This window comes from Oreochromis niloticus, linkage group LG7 (assembly GCF_001858045.2).
Source record: "Oreochromis niloticus isolate F11D_XX linkage group LG7, O_niloticus_UMD_NMBU, whole genome shotgun sequence".
NCBI lineage: Eukaryota > Metazoa > Chordata > Actinopteri > Cichliformes > Cichlidae > Oreochromis > Oreochromis niloticus.
Window position 1 is genome coordinate 55,529,368 of NC_031972.2, and position 17,679 is coordinate 55,547,046.

Genomic DNA, 17,679 nt, shown 5'->3' on the forward strand with positions numbered 1-17,679 from the left:
TTTCTGTCCACCTCTTCTTGGCTCTTTCAACGCATTTGGGAGAACAAAAAGTTGTGTTATCTTTCTCACACTCCCTGTTTTTCCTAAAGATACAGTCTTTGTTTATAACCAGTTCCTAACCAATCGATATAAGTCCTTTTCTCCTTCCTATGTTCAGCCGCCTCAACTCACAATAAGTATTTTAAGTCTATTTGATAATTTTAAAAATTAATTTTATTAATTCCTAAAACATTGAGGTTCAAGTGGCAAACTACCCATTTCAACTACAAATACACAAATCAATCAAGTTTTCTTTTTTTTCTCCATTTCAGTCGACCTCCCTCACTGACTGCAGAAATGTCCTTGTTTATGCTGCAGTTGGTTTTTGGCGTTGAATGGATATTGTCAACCATTTCCCCCAGAACATTATATTGATTATCTTTGAGAAGTTATCCGCATAGCATCCATAACTGTGTCCCAATTCAGGGGGTGCATTATGGATAGTAGTAGTAGTAGTAGCAGCTAGGCTAGTCCGTTTCTATGGTAACGTGCAATGTCAAAGTTTCGTCGTCAGTTTCTTTCTATTAAATATGTCTGTTAACGTTTAGTATTGCGGATATTTTATCGAAGTAAGATACTCTAACCTTTTTTTGTTTGGGAGTGTATTTAAAATTAGGACATTAGGGTGACAATAAACAGACTGTGGTTTGACTGAGCACAATTACTTAGTTGAGATATTAGGCTTTAGCTAACTTTTGGCTAGTTTAGCTATAGCTAGCTAGTTAGCGAGCATCATTTCTGAAAATGGTAGTATTATAAAGGTCACCTAACTGAACAAATATGGGAAATAAGATATGATATTCCCGTAATTTGGAGCTATCCAGACACTAATGACTGCCAGTGTTTTTGTTAAACACTTCAATTAAACATTGACATGGATAAGACGAAGATTTGCAGGAACCAGCGCAATAGTAAGTGTAATTTCCGTTTACTCCTCAGGCAAAATATATCAGACAAATGTCTCCCTGACTAGCTATATTACATTCTTCCGTTTTCAGCTATTAAGACAGATCTCACTTTGCTGCTGGAGTGTCTCAAGTTTCAGATGAAATGCCCCGATTTACAGAAACAAGCTCTTCTCACTATTCATTCAATCTGCGAAAAGAGAGGTAATAATGAACAGTCAGTGACATAAACGCACTTTCAACCTGAACCCGAACACATCTGTCATATGAATACATGTATTTAGTGAGATATTTATATAGCATAAGTTCTTGATATGGTAACTGATGACTGTCTCACTTTAAATTGGGAATATTTCAGAGGATAATGTGGACCTGCTAAGAGAAATGGGAGGTGTGGCATTTGTGTATAACCTTTCCAAATCCAGCATTGTTCATCCAGATGTTAAGGAGACTGCACTCTTTACACTTGGCACACTGGCAGAGGCCAACGGTAGGCACATCTGATATTTGTCCAATCTAAGTTCAGGGAGGATTATTTAATTTATTTTTTAAGGATGCAGTTTCTTGAATCTTGCGATAAATACATAACATCCTCATGATGGGACAATCCAGCATTGGAGGGAAGAAAGGTGGCTACCTTTTTTTTCAGAAATTAAAGGCAGCTCTGTGGTCCTCAATTGATATCCAACTTGTGCCTTATGTGTGTGTAATATCTGTTTGTGTGATATCTGGTATTTACAAGTGTAAATTGTTTTAAAATACATTATAGTTTTAAATTTTAACAACATATAATTTGTCTTTCATTTTGTTAGTCTACTGCAAGAATTCTCTATGCAAAAAGGAGACATTTGCAGACCTTGCTGATTGTCTAATGAAAGAGGACATCCCGCTGAAACAGAAGCGACTCTCTGTTTATTTGCTGCTTGTGCTGGTAGCCAACAACAGTAAGATCAAATTCTAAAAAAACAGAATAAGTTTAAACTACAGGACTGGATCACACATTTATCTGCATGTTTATCAGTCACTTCACTCTATATGGTCTGGTTTATTTGCAAGCTCATTAAATTTATTCCATATAACTAGAGCAAAATATAGCATGAATCCTTTTTAGTTCTGAGAGCATGATAATGTTTGCAACCTTTGCCTGACTGTGTTTTATTGTAGAATTAGGACAGACTTTGGCTCAGACCAGTGGCTGCCTGGACGTGCTACTGAATCTCTTCAGGTATTTCTCATTGCTGAAATCTCTTTCTCATGAAATCTCACCACTTGTAGTTACAAAGAAAGGAAAAACAACATCAATAAAAACACTCATTTGAGTCCATGTAAGGTAAATGATATATATTTTTGCAGGGCCACTTTCCCCATCTCCACTGAAGCCACTTTCAGAGCAGCTAATGCTACTCAAACTTACCAGCTTTGGACGTCTGTGTCTAGTGCTCTTTGTGGATGTGTAAACAACCCTCAGAATGGTAACATGAGCTTTGTATTTTGTGTTTCTTGTTCAGATAAGGTGAAATGTAAAATACAGATTGCTTGCTATAGTGGCAACAATTTTCAGTACTCGATTAAATGTTTATTTGGGGCAAGCACAAAAGCTGTTTTTTGCTCTGTTATTTCTTTCTTTTGTATTGCAGAGGAGGGTCAGCGTATTTGTGTGGCAGCGTTTCCTGTGATTAAAATCTGGCTTCAGCAGCTTACTTTTCCACAGACTGAAATTTTTCAGCCAATATGCACATTCATAGCAATGACAGTGGCCAACAACTGTAAGTGTTGAAACTATGTTTTTGTTTTTTTGAAATGTAAAACATCTTAGTTGATCCTGAAATGCAAATGATTAAATGTTCTTCACTTCTTTCTTTTGGCAGCCTGTGTTCAGGAGAGTTTTTCTGCCTGTGGGGGATTAGAAACTCTCGCTCTTACCCTGGGTCGTCTAGCTTCTGCTGCAGATACGAGCTTATTGTCTTGCCAGCTTTCTGTCATTATATCCAAGACTCTGTCAGCTTGCATCACTGATAACTGTGCGAACTGCTCTTGAACACATACACATGCAGCCTAAATCTACAACTAAATAACCGAAGTATCTCCTTCTTTATTTACAATCTCTTTGTAGCTTCTCTGGCTTCAGGTCTGGCGCAGTATGATGTGGTCTTACACCTTTTCTCTTTGCTGGCTAGTCCACACTTGGACCCACAAGACAGGCTTCCTATTTTACTAAGCCTTGGTTACTGCACTGAGGCCTCTGGTGCGACTGCACATTTTTTTTTTCTGCTTAAAATATATATTCCAATATCTTAAGTATGATACTCTTGCATAATGCACATATTGAGAGCACAGTGTTTCTTTTTTAAAGATTATAACACACTGTCCATGCATTTCACAATTGCACTGTGCTTATTTGGTTCTATAGAGAAGCACCAGTCCCAGCTGATATGGTGTGGAGGGCTCTCCATTATCATAACTTTACTCACAGAGGACTCTAGTGAGGAGGTTAGGAGGGCTGCTACATTCATATTGCAAACTTGCAAAAAGGCCAGTAAGTCATAGCAGTTTTATTTTCCAATAATTCTGTATTTCTATGTATTTTCACATGTCACAGTCTCTTTGATATTGCTGTTTAGCTTTTAAGTTACTGTGTATCACAGCAGTCTATCTTATATACATTTTATTTGCATTATTTTCCTTGATCTTACATTTAAGATAACTGGCATGTTTATATTATGGAAAACATATGAATCTGCTTTCATAATGATCTACAGTATTTGCCTTTTCTATGAAGCTATGTGCTCAGGAGTGGGTGATCTGATGGCAAATGAGGATGAAAATGTGGAAGCCTCTAAAAACATTGAGGGGTTCAGGAGTTCAGCCAGAGAAATGCTACACAGGATTAACCTCCTAGAGAAGAGAAAGGTGAAAGTTAAACATGCATCAGACACATGTATTTGCCAAGTCTGACCAGATCATATCATAGTGACTCATGATGTGTACTTATGTTGATCTTTAGGATGTCGAGGGTAATCGGGAAGACACAAATCTACCAAATTCAAATGAGGGGCGGGACCAAATATCTCTACCAGCTTTAAATCTGCCCCTGCACATACCACAAAAGGAGGGTGTTGAAGCTATCCCCAGAAACATAACTGAGAGGAGGAATAATGGTGAAAACAAGGAATTGACCTCCGGGTTTAGTTCTGACAAAGAAACCAGTGAAGGTGACGTCAGGTGTTCAATGTGCAAGGGTACTGGAGTGCTCATGTCTTCTCATTTCCTGCCACTAGAGGGAGCCAGTAAGCAACTTGAGGCAAACAGGTTAGTGGAATTGCTCTGCGTTTGTTATTTATCAGAAAAAAAATTAGGGTGAATGATAAGATTTTTTTTTTTTTCAGTCAGCGGTTTAAGCCACTATTTCCAGTGAGGTACACAAAACCAAGTGAGATTAAGTGTATTGAAGGTAAGAGACACAGTATCACTTATTTTCACTTCCAGGCACTAGAATTACAGTATTTAGCTATATGCTCAGACTGCCTTGCCTTCCTCACCTGGTTTCCCCAGTTAACTCACCTGTTTGCACTCTGCAAATCACTCCCTCAATATATATACACATATCTTCCCAACATTTAATCTCTAGATTGTGTGTTGTCTGATACCTGAGCTCACTGGCTTTCTTTTACTCAGTTAATACCTGTGAATGATACAAAAAAAGGGCAGGCAGAGACTTGTGCAGATTGCATAAAAAGGCAAAGTCCAAACACAAGGAACATGTTAAAAAAACAGACTGATTTGTGTGTGTGTTTACTTGCCTCCTGTGTCTTGCACTTGGATTTTCAATGAAAAGGACTTTGACATTTTCAGTAAATGTATAGTATGTGATGTTTTCCTAAATGTGTTTTATTCTTAGAGTTACAGCATACTGATATGGAGAACGTGATCAAAGCCCCAGTCCGTTATAGTCGATGTGCAGGTAGGAAACAGCATGGAAATCCTATTAATTTTGTAATATTAAAGGCAGAGTTTAAACAAGGACAGTGTTGGACAGCCTTTACTTCACTATATCTTTGCAAACATGAGTGGCTCTCTTAATAAAACTTATTTCAAAATAGTTATGACGTATTAAAGTAGGGCCATACATTTAAAGTTCTGATTAAATGCATAGGTAGGCCTCAGTCAAACAGGCCTATAGATCAGTATGGGAGCCACTGGCATCACTAGTGTGAAATTGGTCGCAAAGAAGTATACACACTTTTCCCAGTCAGTGGCCCATCTGTAGACCTGCGAGAAGAAAGAGAAGAAGAAAGAAGAAATTAATTTCACAGCCTCCACTGGCTCCTGATGGCCACCAAATGGTCACTAGGCATGTGTGACTGGGGCTTAAAAAGTACATTTGTTTCTTGCTTCTGTTATATATGTCCAGGCTATCCTTGTGACTGCATCATAAAGCAGCTCGATCCATTCAAAAACTGCAACGAAAGAGTAACTGGCAAGGCAACTGTACTGAAGAGCTCAGTCATTAATTGCGGGCTGTGTCAGTGTGACATTCAGTTACATTTTTGGGGAGGTTGACATCAGGTTATAGTGTAGATTATGGTGTGGAGTTTGGGAAGTATTTGTGGTTATGACATAAATATGGTTTACAGAAGGATTTAAACAGAAGTATAAATCCCATGTCCTTCTTTCTCCACATAGCCTGTGTGTTACCTTTTGAGGAAGTGACCAGTCACACTTTTGAGTCTCTCCAAAGCTCTTGCCACCAAAGCTGTGACAGGCACAAGTTTCTCAGAGAGGCCACCGAGTGCTTCAAAATGCATCACTGCAAGCTCGTGTTTGAGAAGGAGCACCAGGATGCCGCTGAGGCTGAGAGATATTCAACAGCAGAGCCGCAACGAAGCTGCAAAAACTGGACTGGTAAGAAGATTCTCTATATGCACAGAAATACAGTTTATCACTGGATTTGTGGTTATGACATAAATCCAGTTTATCACTGGATTTCTGTGTATTTACAGTGAACACTAATAGTTCCTGTAGCTCCTAGGTTTGCATTTTTTTGTTATATTAAAAAGTACTAATTATTGTTAGTTTCCGTTAAAGGCCTTGCTGCTAATGGATAGACAGAGTTTTCAACAAGTTTGGTTCAGAAAGTGATGCACTACCTGCTTTATCACTCAATTAGCATCAAATTTCAGCAGAAAAATTGACACAAGTTTTCCTCAGTGACCACAAAGGATGCAATTGTTTGCACTTTTATAGACATTTGTCATTGGGTAATCTAATCTCTGTAAAACACACACTGAGATTCTTTGTCTCTTAGACATGGTTGAATTACTGGCAGCATATGTGATTTCAGCTAACCACATTTAATGGTTGAGTAATGCCCACATAATCTCTGAAGTTTTCTTATTCATTTCTTACATTGGTAGTCTTGCAGTGTCTTGCAGGCAGTCTTCACTGTTAGTGTGAGAGAAGAACTGAAATGCATGGTTGGAGCTTTACTTTACTTTTGAACAGCATTTTATTCTCATTGTGTGAAAGTTTTTCTTTTTAATCCTATAATGTCCTTTGTATCATATTTGATCCATGAGTTTCTGACACCTCTAGCTCATCAACATGATCAATACTTGTTGATCAATACTTACGGAAAAAATTTTTTGTCTAAAATTGACTTTGTTGTTAACAAGAAGGTGCCAAAAACGCCTATTGTATCAAATGTGATACAAAAAATATATAATAAATACATAATAAAAATATATTATACCCAACATGATGTAGCAAAAAAATGTGGATTTTGTTATAAGGGTTAATAAATATCTCAGTTCCAAAAAATCAGAATTTTCTGGCTATTTTTTGATGGGTTGGGTCTTACAGGGTTAAGCTGAAATAAAAAATGCTTAAATGTAAAATTCTTGTCATGTGTTGCTAATAAAATGACTTTCTACTCCACTGTAGGACGTTCTGAAGGTGAACGAAAGGTAAATAATAAGAACACTCTGCCAGAACGCCGTTGGAGAAAGCACAATGGTAAAAAATTTACCACAAACACCTGAAAGCACTGTTGCAAATGAGTTTTTGTAAATCTAATATATGAGCCATTTTGAAGCCTTTGTGGTAATTATTTTGTATCAGAAATGCACCAGTGCAAGTACGAAAAAGAGCTTTTGCCACATACTTGGCACCAATCACCTGGTGAAGGTGAACACATTAACACAAAAGTGTGCGTGGACAACATGCAGTGTTTCCCAACTGTGTAGTACACTGTGGGGTCCATTTGTGCCAGTGTGAGAATGGTGCTGCTAATGGGCAGCACCCTCAGCTAAACATGTGAGAACATCTCTGAAGTGGATTACCTGCTGTTGTCTGAGTTAGGAAATAATTTTCAGACCTGTGGTTTTTGCACAGTCCTTGTGCAAAAACCACAGGTCTGAAAATTATTTCATTCACACTTGGCCTGGGAACCAGGTGCCCCATGATTCCTCAAACTCCATAGCAGTCTTCTCAGAAGCCACAGTTTGAACTGTAACCTTCTATTATTATGTACTCTGTTTTTTCTGTAGAAATCAATTCAACTCAAAAGTCTCAGTTTCCGAGGTTTAATATGAACCTACTGCTGATATAACAGTACTGAGTAAAATGCATGATGTTGTTTTTCCTTTTTTTTCCACCACAAACCCTGAACACATTTTGAGCTTTGAGGTGAGAAATATAATTACACATTAACTGAAAAACATGACAGCTTTTAATGTGTCACCATTGGTCCAGTGCCAGCAAGAGCATGTGGTTATGGATTGATTGGCAAACATGCCAGATGTTGATGTGCCACAACAAAACCACCGCCTGTGAGGGCATTTGGCAAAATATGAATTGACAAACATAAAGGATGTTAATAGTCACCTCAAGGTGCTTTATACTGTAAGGTAAAGACCACTCTTACAATAATACAGAGAAAGGCCCAACAATCAGATGACCTGCTATGAGCAAGCACTTTGTGACAATGGGAGTGGTGACAGTGGGAATGCATGCGTGCATAGGCATGTGGACCCGAAGCAAAGAGTTTGTACTGTCACACCTTATCCTAGCAGTTATCCTGTAAGACATATTTAAGAGACTGTCAATACTGCAGTAAGTGGAAAGAAATTATTGGGGAAAGGTGTGTGTGTGTGTGTGTGTGTGTGTGTGTGTGTGTGTGTGTGTGTTGGGGGGCAACAACATTGCTTTATGGTAGCAGCAGTAGACATGCACTGAGAAGATTTTCAGATGAGGCAACAACTTTGAAGCAATTGTTTCTCCATTTATGTTGCATCAAGTAATAACTGCAAGAGCAGTGGCAAATAATGCAGAATGACCCTTCTAAGTTTTGGTTTTACTTTACATGTTTTTTACCACCACCAAGGATTGGCATTACAGTTTAGTTTTGGGTATAAATTCTATGGTGTATGGGATGGTTAATGTCACAGAATTATGTGATACAGCGATAGGAACATAGAAACAAATTCAAGATAATAGAAAGCAGCAGGAATGTCCTGAAAGATAAAGAAATTGTCTGAGTACTTGCGAGCTGCTGTGTTTTAGGTGTAGGACATCTATATGTACAATTTGTAAATTAATTTGGTTGTCTTTTTCTTTTTAGGCGTCACATTGGTTCCACTACAAAGAAGAGCTAAAAAGACAACATTCGCCTCTCATAACAGGACTGGTATGAGATGTTTTCACAAAGCAGATGCTTAATTATTTACTGTAGTCCTGCTTTTCAGCCATAATCAGCAACATAGATCCCATCACTCCTCTCTTGGCGCTCCTAAAAAGGGAGAATCCTCCTGAAGATAGATATGCAATATCAGATATGGGTATTTACAGTTGACTATTTAACTGTGTGAATGTTATGATTGAGAGCCTGTGGTGGGAGCTGTTCTCTGCAATGTGTTCCTGGCAGCAGACAAACCAAACAGCAGAGGGAATGTTGAACTGCAGCCAGTGTTCTCACAGTGCAGGCCGGAGCTGGTTCAAAGCAGCACAGCTGCATTAAGCTGTTTCACACTCTGTGTAACACTGTGAGAGATTAAGGCGGATGCTTTTGTGTCTTGCCAGTGACGCTGTAGTGAAACTAGAGGGATTGCAGTGTTTTGTCAGTTTGCAAGTTTGCATCATCTCAAAGGTTGTGTAGCCCAAGAATTGCAGTAGTGTTGCAAAGGAGGGGCACTGTTTCATAGTGCATTCTCTCTGTGCTGTCACCCTGAGATTTACTCTTGTTTTTTTCCATCTCAACTCCTGTGCTTACTCTAAGTCCATTCTTCCTTAGTTTTTTCCACTGCCATCCATTTTTCAGCATGTTAAACTATAATACTGCCCCTCCTCCTCTGTCTTCATCTTTTTTTTACTACAGCTTAGTACTGCTATAAAGTCAGTCCTAGGCAAAAAGAGAAATTGTCTTGCATATTAAATCTGGGGCAATTTAATATACAATGATAAAACAGGAGTTGTAAAGCATTGTCTTTTCCAGTAGAGGTGCAGAGATTATTTGCAGTACTAAGTTTCTCACCTTTTGTTGGAGGAGGGGAAAAGCATCTTCACTTTTAACAATAACTCTTTAAATGTAATGTAAACACACTGTCAGCGAATTTACTGAAATTCAGCTACACAAATATATGAAACTAGAAGCAACGCTGATGACACACAACAGAAACCACTGACCTCTGTTATCATTAAATGTCACTGTATTTGCTGATGGCCGTATACAAACTGAATATCAGTGATGTTTATATTTAACTAATAAATCAGTGCATCCCTGGTAAACATGCTTCCACTTGCTGTGTTTCAGATATTGAGATGGGAGGGAGGAGTGGTCACCATAACAGTCAGCTGAAGATTGACATAAATCACAGTTCTACTGTAAGTTTTCTATCAGATATGTTTTTGGATATTGAGAAAAAGCTAGAGTTTCAGTTTACCAAAGCACCTTTTTATCCCTGACAGTGCTTTCTGTTATTGGTGCTTGCATTATTTTGCAATATGAACAGCCCATCAGAAAGTGAAGATAATTGAACTTGGGCACAAACAGATGGCAAAAAAATCCCATTAAGAATTAACAAATTACCATTGCTCATGAGATGTGTTGAAATCATTTCAAATGTGAATAACATGCTTTGCAAAATGCAGCTGCTAATGGGCTGAAACCAGTGTGGTCTGTGGATGCTGGTTACAGGCAACTTGGCTGGATTATTTTCAGTATGAGTAAATGGAAAAAAGAAGAAAAAAACAGATGTTTCGAAAGCATTTTTCCTCTTTCTTTATTTTATATGCGATTAACCATGGCTTCAGTAACCAGGCCAATTTTTGATAGAAAATGCTTTAAAAGTTACTAAGCACTGACAGGTGTGGCAAATGGATTAAAGTGTGCATGTGCATACATGTGCACATGTATGCACATGTCTCTGGGTGTCTTTGTTTACTTTTCTTACTTTCTTGGCTTCAATACTCTTAGAAAAGGAAGAGAAAGGACTTCAGCTGTGAGGAGGTGGGCTACCTGCTGTCTGGAGTAAAGACGTATGGCTTCTCTTGGAACTTAATCTTGTGGTCATATCCCTTCCAGCCTGGGCGCACCAATGTTGACTTGGCCAAGAAGTACAGGCGAATAATGGTAAAATCCTTAAATTAAGTGTTTTCCAAGTTACAGTGGCCTTAGAAGTTTTGAGCACAGTGGTACTAATTTCCAAACTCTAAAGGTATGACATGATTTACAAAATGCACAAAGTTAATTTCATACTGTTTTAAAAATTCTTTTGAGTAAATGACTTTCCCCCCCCATTCTTTTAGTTTAAAAAATGCCCAAAACAAATTTCATCACCTTGCATGGTTGGTATTCAGGAAGACCTAATTTGGCCAATTTCATACTTATAAATGTGTTTTATACTCACCCGAAGTATCTTAGCTCTCAATTTTGCCTGTTTTTTTCCCCCTTAAAAGCCTCTCCTTCAGACAGAATTTCTTATGAACCTGCATATACATCTCTTCTGATGATATTTATTTGCAGAATTCTCTCAATGAATAACCTCTTCAGGAGACAGGCGAGGTTTTCTTATAACTCTTTCATGAGGTCATATTTGTGCAGATGTTGCTGCAGTGCACCATCACTCCCTAGTTTACTAAATCTGACTAGAAATGTAATCTTACTGGCCATAGGGTGAAAAGTTTTTGTTTTATTGGTCTTGTTGTGTTTCACCATTAAGTTGATCTTTCAAACCTTTTGAATTATGTAGTGTCAATTTTTGACTAGGGGTGCTCAAACTTTTGAATGACACCACAACCGCTAAACTACACAGACTCTAATTACCTTCATTTGTCTTTTTGCCTTCAGAAACATAAGGCCCAGGATGCCAGCCGTGCAGATTCTTGATCCTTGTTCAACCTAGGATTTGTAGATCAGCTGACTGGATTTACCCGTGAGGCCTTCATTCTCACTTCAAAAAACATTTCAATAATTTTTTTATGATTTCCAGCAGTCTATATTCCTTATAGTTATATTATACCTGATGTACTAATTTTAGTGATTTGTGGTTTCAATGCAATATTGTCTCAAACCTGTTTGAGTTATGGTTTGAAAATGAAAATATCGCTGTAGATGTTATTTATTTGTGATTATTTGTTCATGGTTTATGTTCATCTGGGAGTTTCTTTGAGAATGAATTGTGCCCGAATGAAATAGATATTAAAAGGTAGATTTAAGTGATGCAAAAGCACCTATTGTATAATTACTATATCGTACCGTATAACAGACTAACTGGCCTTTGAACAGTGTGTTCAGATAGTCGGTATAAGTATAGTTTTCAACATATTTATTTTTCTGTATCATAACTGTTTTAAGTCCAGGTCAGATTTACTGTATGGCAGTTTGGATATAACCTGGTCATTAAAATGACTGTGGCTTCTTGTTTTTTTATTTTATATGCATGTTAAAGAAAGTGGTGTCTGTTTCACCAGTTATTAACCTGAGTTGTTTTCCATAAAGTTTTCAGGTAAAAAAAGACTATTTAGATTATGTCTGATTGCTTCTTTTGCTTAGACCCTGTTAAGGTCTTGACATAGAGCATCACAGAAGCAAATGCCAAGTCCTGCTTTCTTTGTTTTTGTGCTTCAGTTCACAGACAGGAAATCAACAAGGGGAGAGGGGACTCAGGTCAAGCACTTTTGTTTATTGAGCTGAAAGCCTCTGGTATGACAGGAATCACAGTGCAAATCAAACTGCTTATCTTTCCCAGTGTGCCTCAAGAAGCAGCTCAGTCTGCAAAATGTGTCCTTTAAAGCTTAGCTTGACTGAGATCATTGTCTAGAGTACCTCTCCCATTCTGTGGGGACTCATCAGTGTGTTGCTAAAATCATGGGTCTTCCCCATTTTCCATGCCCTGGGGCGTAGGCTGTAATAGTTTGAGACCTCATATAATAATGGAAGGGTGAAAGGGAAATTTTTACTGGTGATAGTGTATACCCTGGCATTAAGCTTTTCCCTTCATTGATTTGTATTTCTGTTGAATTGGCAAAGTAAATGAGCAAATTATTGCTTATTTACATTTGCAAGTAAACCCTCTTTCAATTCTAAGCTTTTGCATATCAGGATATTTTTAAAAAATCATCTGGTCCTTACCATGTTCTAAAATTACTAAAAAAAAATACAACAACCTAAAATGAAAAACAACACAACATATTACACTATATTTATTTAACAAAAAGCTAAACTGCAGAAGTGGTATGTGAAAAACTAACTACACCCATGTAGCTTGTAAAACCACCTTTAATAACAATAACGTGAAGTAATCATTTTCTCTATGACTATCAGTCTTTCACATTATTGTCGAGGATATAAAAGACTAATACATGGCCTCACGTGAGACTCTAGACTGATGTACAGAGGAGTTCACTGTCGACTTAATGACTGCAATGTGTCCAGATCCTGTAGCTGCAAACTGAGCCCAAATATTCACCCCTCCACCACCGTGCACGTGGAGATATCCACACCTGGGAAGATTGGAAACCGTCTTAAATGTTTTCCACTCATGAAAAAATGGGCAATGCTCCAAACCAGCACTCTGCCAAAATCTCTGCTTTTATAGAGGTGCAAACGTTTGCTAATTATCAATTAATCAAATGTATTTGGTTAGCAGCACCTGTCGGCTGCTTTTCACACACTGCTTCTACACTGTGGTTAAATCTTGTTATGATGTAATATCTGAGGTTGTGGTTACCCAGTTTTAGGTTATTTTTTATGACCTGATAAATTAAACCACAGTATTGCAAAAGTGTGTGCTTTCTTTCCACATGACTGTAGATTAAAGTTTTAAGGCATTTAGGAGTGGCCTCTCATACCAGTCCTGACTACTCAGACAAGATTTTGGGATAGCAATGTAGTGTAAGCAAGGGGAGGCATGTGAGGAACAGATTTCTCATGGACTGAAATGCAGTCACACTGAAGACTTTTGACCCAGGCCCCATGAAAATCTCCTTCCTCTGGAAAGAATGTGGCTTAGTCTCCCCCCTTTCTCCTCCCTCCTCTGATGTCCTCTCTCCCACGAGACAGTGAGAAGCTCCAGTCCCTCTTAAATGAACTGGGATTTGCTACATAGATTTCTATTGCCATTTGCAGAGTGCCCCGTACATGTAGTATGTCAAACATGCCCCGAATATCTGCTATTTTTCCTCCCCCACAAAAATCCATTCCCAGAATCTTCAGTGTGACCAGATACTATAAAATATACTTTTGAAAAACAGGGAGCAAGATTGTTATGTGTAAATGCCAGTTTATTTTCAAAGGCAACTACTTGAAATTGAAAATTCATTTATTTTATTTAAAATTGCATAAGATGACAATCATTCTGATTAGTGGATTATTGAAAATGCCAAGTATTACTATGTTAATTCATAAATGTGTAGTAGATACTTGTAACCAGTTGTGGAATGCATATGCCGTTTCCAGCTGAAGTTGCATTCTTTGTCCTTTACATTTCTTTCATTAACCTTCTTTTCATTTTTCTTTTTGTTGCAAATTTTTTTAAAACAAAAAAACTGCTCAAATATATACAAGACACATTTAATTTCTGCCTAGATCTTCATAGATGAAGATCTCTGTCTAATAATGAAGTATTCTAGGTCACTCTTCTTTCCATCACAACACACACATGTACACACACACTGCTTTTCGGCACCTTTGGTTCATTTAAAATAAAAAAAAAAGGCTATATTAGCATTAATGTGGGCACTTAGGGTGAGACAAACCACTGTTTTTCGATCCATTCACAATTTAGATTTAGAGGGTTTCACTTCCTTCATGAATCCTCTGATTGATTTACATCAGCTCAGTAGATGTGCTCATGTCTGTGATGGGAGTGTCATCAGGGACATTGACATCTCTTGGAATGAGGTCACTGACAAGGTCATTTCCTCTCAGCTCCGAGTTCTTTGGGGTTTCACTAACGCTTTCCTCATTGACATCACTTCCAAGCTTCTCCAAACTCTCTTCAGCCTCCACCTCCATCGGCTTTTCCAGATGTGCTTCTGTTGGCTTCTCTGGCTCAAGCGTGGAATTGTCAGCAGCCTCATCACCATCTTGGCGTTCCTCACCTGCTGGGAGGTCTAATGGCTCGTCTGGATTGACTGGGACAGGGTTGGGATCTTGGGAGGGCACGAAATCAGGGGGACCAGAGTCGGTCAAAGGGGGCGAAGAAAGAACCAGTTCATGGAGAGACTCTTGTGTTAGTTGATCCGCCTGGTTCTCCAGATGCTCCACTGAGGCTGGTGCTGGCTCTGAGATGGGCTGGACTATCTCAATGTCTGGTTCGGAGTCAGGAGCAAGCTCAGCTTCAGCAGCTGGTTCTGAAGGTGAAGGTGTGCTGGCTGAGACCTGAGGTTCAGGTTGGACTGGGGCTTCCTTTACCACAGGTGCTGGTTCTGTATCATTTTTCAGGGCTGAGGCACTGGAAGCCTCTGCTTCTTTAAACTCCGCAACACATTCTTCATTAGGTAAACACGCCACTGGTGTCACTGGCTCTCCCACCACCACATCTAAATCCTCCGTTTTGGCGGCTTCGTGAGTCTCTGTTACTGCAGAGTCGTTTCCTGGCTCCTTTGTGGTGTTCTCTTCAGCAGCCACAGTTTCATGGGTGCTGGCTGGGGTTTCTCGCCTTCTGCTGAGCCTGTTTCCCATAATGAGCCTGTACAGAAAGTCAAAATAAATGTAAATGGATTTAAACTAATGCCAAGAGAGACGCTTATTTGACTGGTGGAAATGAAATTTGTGTGTTTTAGTACATTATGTTCTTCTTTGCACTGTGTGCTCTACTTTTTCTGAGATGTCTAAATATGTTTCTGGAGCGCCCAAGGACCAACTAAAGCTGTTGACTAAAGCACTTGTTTGATTAATTCTTTACTTCCCTTACCCTGACATACACAAGCCGACCACAAAAAACACTCTGGACACATCATGACGTGTGCAATCACAACTTTTGGCCACTTCATAGACTTTCACTAAACATCCCCTTACTTTAAAAGGTCAATTAAAGTCTGCAGATTCATTGTTGTTTTGTCTTTCTTAGATTCTATAAAATAATATGTTCCAGTCGCTTATGAAAACGAAGCATAACTCACATAACTAGTATTATGCGCTACTAAAAGAATAAATTTAAAAAATGCGAGCATAAGTTAGCCAGTAAACATTAATACTTGGTGATCGCGAAATGAAAAACAAGTTTCGCAGACGACCCCGCCTCCCTATCGCGGTGCTCAGACTGTTAAATTGTATCCAAATAGTAGAGGACCAAAAACACTGGTTAAAATGTCTAGGAGGATAATAGCATTTCACCAACCTTTGTACTTTTGGCGTTGCAGCAGGCCTAGATAAATATATAAATTTGCTGATGATCCCGCTTGTGGAGGAGACTGCTTGTTAAACCGCTCGAAGTGCGCACAGCAGAGAGGAGCTGAGCCCTGCACAGACTGCTGAGGCGCACATTCTCCGCGTCCACGGTGCGCGCTCCAGCGCACAACCACTGAACTTCCTGAACCAGATTGGCTTCGTTGCCCTTTCTCGGTTACTAAACGTAAGTAAACAACAACAAAAACGATAATAATAATAATAATAATAATTAAAGGATCTGCCTTACTCAGTCAAACTAGACATTCTGCCATTAAACTAGGCATGTTCACTGTCAAAGTTTTAAATGGAAACCACTAAATCGTGTGTTATTAAAGCCCTGGGCAGTTGTAGATTTCCTTTTAGAAAGCTTATGCATTAGTTGTTCAGTATAGTCATGATGACAGGAACATGAATACAGTTATATGACATAAGGCCTTCATATTGGGGAAGTAAACGTGCTGATCGGCTGACTGAGGCTGAACACAAAACCACTGACACATGTACTGTAACATCAGTGTGTTCTTATGCTGCAAGACAGTCAAACGTCTTTAGGATCTGTGGTACTTTGAGCTTCTCTTTTCTGCTCTGATATATATCATTCTCGTGCTTAGTTTGCAGAATGTTTGTTTTGATTCATCGCATGACTCTTTATTTAATCTACAGATTAGTGAGGATGTGGCCTGAGCAGAGAGTCCGATGTGCTGTGAGGAGTCCCTTGTGTCACATTCGTGGGATCTTTCTGCTTCTCCTGCTTGTCATGGTTCAGATGATGATCTCCTTGGTGCCTTTTGATGGTGTGTTCATTCACTCCGATAAAGTCCTCATCAGCCCCTACAGATTCTGTCAGATCCAACAAACTGGTGAATGGTCCTGTGATAATGTGCATAAGAGTCACCTGTACGAGCTATCGCAATCCCAAGGAGCTGAAGCTGAGACTTTATCTAAGCCACATTCTAACTCTGTCAGAGTAGCGGTTTACCTAGCTGTGTATTTTCCAGTGATTATTGTGGCGTTTGCCCTGATGGGCATGCATTCAGTCATCTCTGACAATGACGAACCTGCTATCTTTTGCAGCACAACTTTCCAGGTCGGAGCAGGCTTGCTCAGCCTGGCTGGCCTTTGTAGTTTTTTGTTTGTCTATCAGTCATATGTGAGCTGGCAAAACATAACCATTTGGTTCTATATCTATTTGGGTGTGGTGATGGAGCTGGCTATCACATCTGCACTGACCCATGTGTCAGGTAAGCGACTGAGATCACACTGGGAACGCAGCGAAATGCTTAAGCTCATCCCTGCTTAAATGCAAACATGAGCCACAGACTGTGCAGTTTAAAAAAGCGATTATGATCATATCACAAAGACCTTTGAGTGGTCCGTAAAAGTAGAAAAGTGCTATATTAATGCAATTACACACGAATCTGCTTTGGAGAATATGTTAATTGCTGTCATGATGTATTTAATGATAAGCTGTATCCCTCAACATGTTTAACGTGTCTTTTGGTGCTGTAATATCACTTTGTATCACTTTATCAAGTGGTTTATGAAAGCCAAGACACATAATGTATAACACAACAAAAAATCTGTTGAGTCTGAAATGTGCAGCTGGTGGATGCGTGAGTGGTACCCTAATTGTGCTGATAGCTATTTCTATATAAGCTATGAGGAATAAAGAATATATTTATTTTTCAAAGTGTGTTCTTATATCTGCTACCTCATATATTCAAGGAGCAACAGTAATGTGATTTCTGTAACTACAATTTCTAGTTACTTCACATGAATAACAGTATGCTTTAATTACACCCAGTTTAATGCAAAAGCAAGGCTTTTTTCAAGTTTCTCCCCACAGAG

The 17,679-nt window shown here is 38.8% G+C and overlaps 2 protein-coding genes and 1 long non-coding RNA gene across 4 annotated transcripts; 2 read left to right on the forward strand and 1 right to left on the reverse strand.

Moving 5' to 3' along the window:
• The first annotated feature begins 293 nt into the window (after window positions 1–293).
• terb1 (telomere repeat binding bouquet formation protein 1) lies at window positions 294–14,314 on the forward strand. Of its 2 annotated transcripts, XM_003440563.5 has the most exons (20): window positions 296–950; window positions 1,038–1,148; window positions 1,303–1,434; window positions 1,757–1,888; window positions 2,109–2,169; window positions 2,298–2,416; window positions 2,582–2,710; window positions 2,813–2,965; window positions 3,058–3,189; window positions 3,355–3,480; window positions 3,724–3,854; window positions 3,949–4,253; window positions 4,331–4,395; window positions 4,843–4,905; window positions 5,628–5,846; window positions 6,885–6,956; window positions 8,563–8,628; window positions 9,751–9,821; window positions 10,414–10,569; window positions 11,287–14,314. In XM_003440563.5, exons 1-20 carry the CDS (start codon window positions 914–916, stop codon window positions 11,323–11,325), a joined length of 2,319 nt encoding a protein of 772 aa, XP_003440611.2. In that variant the 5' UTR covers window positions 296–913; the 3' UTR covers window positions 11,326–14,314. The 2 variants fall into 2 exon arrangements, with proteins under 2 accessions (XP_005470918.1, XP_003440611.2); XM_005470861.4 differs by lacking the exon at window positions 1,303–1,434 and having other exon boundaries at window positions 294–950.
• Window positions 13,742–15,920, reverse strand: LOC100700712 (fibrous sheath CABYR-binding protein). The gene is made up of 2 exons (XM_003440383.3): window positions 15,782–15,920; window positions 13,742–15,130 (listed from the first exon to the last, which is right to left on the reverse strand). Exon 2 carries the CDS (start codon window positions 15,121–15,123, stop codon window positions 14,266–14,268), a length of 858 nt encoding a protein of 285 aa, XP_003440431.1. The 5' UTR covers window positions 15,124–15,130; window positions 15,782–15,920; the 3' UTR covers window positions 13,742–14,265.
• LOC106097880 (uncharacterized) lies at window positions 15,850–17,521 on the forward strand. Its single transcript, XR_001223937.2, has 2 exons — window positions 15,850–16,015; window positions 16,495–17,521. It is a non-coding gene; the product is annotated as an uncharacterized LOC106097880 (long non-coding RNA).
• The last annotated feature ends 158 nt before the right edge of the window (window positions 17,522–17,679 follow it).